Here is a 4,184-nt window from a genome sequence, read left to right as displayed (position 1 = left end):
GCTCCTCTCCCCCTCACCTTGGTCCAGCGTAGTGTGGGGGTGGGTAGGCCTTTCACGGAGCAGTTCGTGGCCAGGTTGCTGCCCAGGGGTAATGCAAGCTCCTCCCCATTGCTGAGCTCGAGGGGGTCCAGGTCTGGAGGGGGTACAGACTGTCACCTTCCCCAGACCCTCGCCCACTCGCTTCGGGGCGCTCCAGGGCTGTCGTGGGTGCAGACGCGAATGCACAAGCGTCAGCGGAGAAGGCCAAGCCTTCCTCCTCGTTCACCCCGTCGCCACGAACTGTCCTCTCTCCCGTCTGGGCCAAATCTCAAGCCCAAACCTGGGAGTCTACCTCCAAAATCCGTGCCCGCCTCGGCCACTCTCCCCCAGAGCTGACGTCTGGGCCCAAGGTTAACGGACGACCTTGAAGGTGGGCGGCGTTCCTGCTCTGACTGACCACCAAAACCATGTGCTCAAGCCCAGACCCTCGCCGTCTCCTGTCCACTGCCCTTTCGGTCGTCAAGTCTTTTTCTACTCTGCCCGCTAAATGGATCCTTCCATTTTGGGCCTCCCAAGGTCCAGCTGCCTTGACCGCTGCAGTCACCTCCTGGCCGGTCTCGTGGCTGGGCAAGGCTCTTTTCTTTCCAGGCCATTCTCCACTGTGTAGCTGGACGGATCTTTTCGAAATATCCCTCTGGTCAGCCCTTCTCTCTGCTTAAAATCCTGCAGCCCCCGTGGCATAAAGGCCACGTCCCTTGACCAGGCCCAAAGGCCCTGCTGGTCTGACCCCTGCCAGCCTGTCTCCCGCCCTCCTTCCTCGCCCCCTGAGCTCCAGCGGCCCTTGCTGTTTCTGTCTAGTTTGCCGAGTTGGGTCCTGCCTCAGGGCCTTGACACCTGCCGTTCCCTGTGCCTGGAGCGCTCGTCTTCCGGCTGTTTGCATTTCCGCTTCCATTCTGTGGTTTCCTAGTCAAATAAATGTGCCCTTCTCGGAGAGGCCTCTCTGACCCCCTGTTGTGAATACTCAGATCTCCCCTTCAGCTGTTGCCAGGGCCGTCAGCTGTCGGCCCTCAGCTGTCGGGCCTCTCTGGGAACTGCCTCAGCTGCTGAGCACCCCTCGCTCAAGGCCATGCTTCCTTCCTCAGGCAGCCCAACAGCCAACGACTGGTTGATGTGGGGGTATCCAGGCCAGGGCCCCTCGGCCCAACTGTGGACATCCCAGCTTCCAAGTGCCCTGTGGGCCGACCGAGGCCTTCTGACACTGCAGCCCAACTTCTCCCTCTGCCCCCAACTGCTTCCTTCCCCTCCCCACCCCCCAGTAGTTGTGGATGCCAAGGCCCTCCCCATAAACTTCCTGCCTTCAGAATCAGCTTCCCGGGGACATGGCCTGCCAACCCCCCTGCCCCCCGCCATCTAAACTCTTTCCCTCCCGCTCAGTGGACTAATTCCTTATCCTATGCATCCGCGTTAGTCCCTGCAGACGCAGGCTTGTTACCCCAAAGTGTCTTGTTAGCATTTACCATCTGTCTCCCCTACTGGGTCGGGAGCCCTGTGAAGGCGAGGCTCAAGCTGTCTTGTTTGCAGGTGTGTCCCCAGCACCTGGCACAGGGTCTAGCCCCAGGCAGGGAGGTGTAAGGAATGCTGAGGAGGAACACGGCCTCAGGGCCCATGGGGGGTGGAGGGGGGGGAGCGAGTGAACTGAGAGAGCTTCTTAGAAGACCGGACCCAAGATCCTGGTCAGAAACGATGGGAGAAGGATGGGGAGTTACCATGGGAATGAGAGGAGCTGGGGTGTGATGAGGAAAATGCGTTGGTGGGAGAGCAGAGTCGGCCACAGGTGAAGCCGGCCAGGCGGACCCTACGAGCTGTGCTGAGGCACCTGGGCTTTCTCCCGAGGGCACTGGGGAGCCACGGCAGGTTCCAGAGCAGGGGAAGGTCAAGTTCATGCTCTGGAAAGGGCTCTCTGGCTGGCTGCCCAGTGTGGGAGTCTGGACGGGGCGGGGGGCGTCTGGACCATACGTCAGGCGGCAGAGCCGTGGCAGGCGAGGGCGACGAGGCAGCCTGGGCCAGGGTCCACCCCGCCAACCCTCCCTGGGCTCTCACAGGCCACGCGAAGCTCCAGGGTCTGGGAGAGCTCGGCGTCCTCGTCAGCGTCGTAGTCCTCCACCCTGCAGCCGTAGGTCCCACTCTGGCCCCGCTGCACCCTCTCCAGGGTCAAGTTCCCCTCGAGATTTGTTTTCAGCACGTCTTCCTGCTTGTCCTGGGTGACCAGGGATGAGGGACTCGGCTCAGGAGCCACCCTGGCCCGGCGGGGTCACGCTCGGTCAAGGTCACCAGGCTAGCATCATGCGAGGTCAGAGCCCGCTGGAGTAAGCGGGCAGAGGCCTTGCTGGGCTGGGGGTCTCTCGAGTCCGGGATCATGCTCAGTTGGGACTCTCTCGAATCAGGCGTCAGAGGTCCCATTAACTCCCAGGTCACTGGCCCGGTGTCTTGCTAAGCCAAGGGCCACCCAGGTGAAAGGTTAGAAGTTGGGACAAGTCAGTATGTCACAGAGGTCAGGGGCCAGGGCTTCCAAAAGAACGACGGGGTGAATCACCTGAAGGCGGTAAAACGTATACTCCGGGCTGGGGCTGCCGTCACCACGGCAGAACAGCTGCACAGAGTCGCCCTCGCGTACCCAGCCCTCCGTGGTGGCCGGGCTGCCCACCCAGAACTGCACGTGCTCCGTGGGATCTAAGGGGAAGGGGAGGGGGAGGGGTGCTTACGGTCAGGGGCAAGGGCCGGTCAAGGGCAAAAGGCAGGGCTGGGTCGAGGGAGAGAGGTCATGGCTGCAGCAAAAGGAGAGGACTATGGTTGCTCGAAGGTTAGAGGCTTCGGTTCACAGGTTCGGGGAACAGAAGGTGGAGGCTGAGACGAGCTGAGGTCAGCGTGAGATCCGGGGACCCAATTTGGTGTGAGAGGACGGGGCACGGTTTAGTCAAACCGTGGAGGCTCGTTGTCGGGGGGTGCAGAGGTCAGGGCGGGCCTGCTGTTTTAAGGTGGAGAGAGAGGTCAGGCAAACTGGGAGCACGCGGTCCAGCATGAGGTGGTGAGAGGGCCGAGGGACAGTGGCGGGGTGGAGGGGTGGGCATGCCTGGAGGGTCAGGCCTCAGTGAGATGTGGGGGAGAGCGGGGCCAGCATGGACTCACAGTGCAGGGTGAGGCCGAAGGGACGGCTGTCCAGGCGGCCATGCTGGCCTTTGGGCAGGAAGTAGTGCACGGAGCAGTGGAAGCTGGCGTCCCGGTCCGCCTTGTGGAGCCGCAGGTAGAGGGTGCTGGTGAGAGACTGCAGGCCGGAGGCCTCCCGCACCGTGCGGCTGGTCATGTAGCCCTCTGGGAGGGCGGGAGGGGGCGGTCAGCAGGTGGCAGTCCCCACCCCACCGCACCCCACCCCACCCCACCCCATGCTAGCTGCGCCACGTCCCGTCCCGTGCCTGCTCACCTGAGTTCACCTCCATGGGCACCTGCAGGGGCTCCCCGTTCCGATGCCACGTGATCTGGGGGGCTGGGTTCCCGTTGCGGCTGTTGCAGGTGGCGATCTGCAGCAGACGCGGACATGGCTGGCCCTGGGCTCTGAGCCCGGACCCTGAACCCTGGTCCCCGGTCCTCGGGAGTTCTCCCCACTCAGATGCAGGGTTCTGGGCCCCCCAGCCCATCCCTCTCCCTGGACCCCATAATCCAGGTCCGTCTGAGGTACCTCCTGGGCAACGTCGTCCGTCACAGACAGCGTCCCTCTGTTGGGGGCGACCTCAGTGGCCTCTGGTTTTGCTACGGGGGTGGGGTGGGGAAATGTTACTGTCAGAAACCCCTGGCGGGGCTCTCCCCTGTCCACCCCTCCCCAGGGTGTCCACAGACACTCACCAAATACCTGGAGCCTCACGGTGGCCTCGGCAGTGACCGTTGCTCCCACTGTCACGACGCACACGTAGTCCCGCTCGTCACCCACCTGGGCCTCAGCCAGCACCAGGCGCCCCTGAGAGTCCAGCTGGTATGGGGGACTGCGGCCCCGGGAGCTGTGCACCCCGCCCCGGATCTCGGAGCCCCGGAGTTCGCCCGAAGCCAGGCGGTGGCGGGCCCCGGAGCGGTCGGCCTGCGGGCAGGGAGCGCCTCAGCGCGGGGCTGCCTGGCGGCCCTCCTCGGGGGCTCCGGCTCCTTCTGCTGCTCTGTGG

The 4,184-nt window shown here is 63.8% G+C and overlaps 1 protein-coding gene across 1 annotated transcript in view; it reads right to left on the bottom strand.

The window, feature by feature from the left end:
- BCAM (basal cell adhesion molecule (Lutheran blood group)) overlaps positions 1 to 4,184 on the bottom strand; it is an 8,997-nt gene that overhangs the window by 2,102 nt on the left and 2,711 nt on the right. The window contains exons 3-9 of the mRNA XM_039866316.1: positions 3,877 to 4,105; positions 3,713 to 3,783; positions 3,458 to 3,554; positions 3,166 to 3,348; positions 2,573 to 2,709; positions 2,080 to 2,236; positions 18 to 133 (exon numbers count right to left, since the gene is read on the bottom strand). Of these exons, the coding sequence (XP_039722250.1) occupies positions 18 to 133; positions 2,080 to 2,236; positions 2,573 to 2,709; positions 3,166 to 3,348; positions 3,458 to 3,554; positions 3,713 to 3,783; positions 3,877 to 4,105 (990 nt within the window). The remainder of the gene's footprint in view (positions 1 to 17; positions 134 to 2,079; positions 2,237 to 2,572; positions 2,710 to 3,165; positions 3,349 to 3,457; positions 3,555 to 3,712; positions 3,784 to 3,876; positions 4,106 to 4,184) is intronic.

This window comes from Pteropus medius, unplaced genomic scaffold (assembly GCF_902729225.1).
Source record: "Pteropus medius unplaced genomic scaffold, Ma_sr-lr_union100, whole genome shotgun sequence".
Taxonomy (NCBI): Eukaryota; Metazoa; Chordata; class Mammalia; order Chiroptera; family Pteropodidae; genus Pteropus; species Pteropus medius.
The sequence above is the reverse complement of the archived record's forward strand: the minus strand, read 5'-3'. Positions and strand labels throughout refer to the sequence as shown.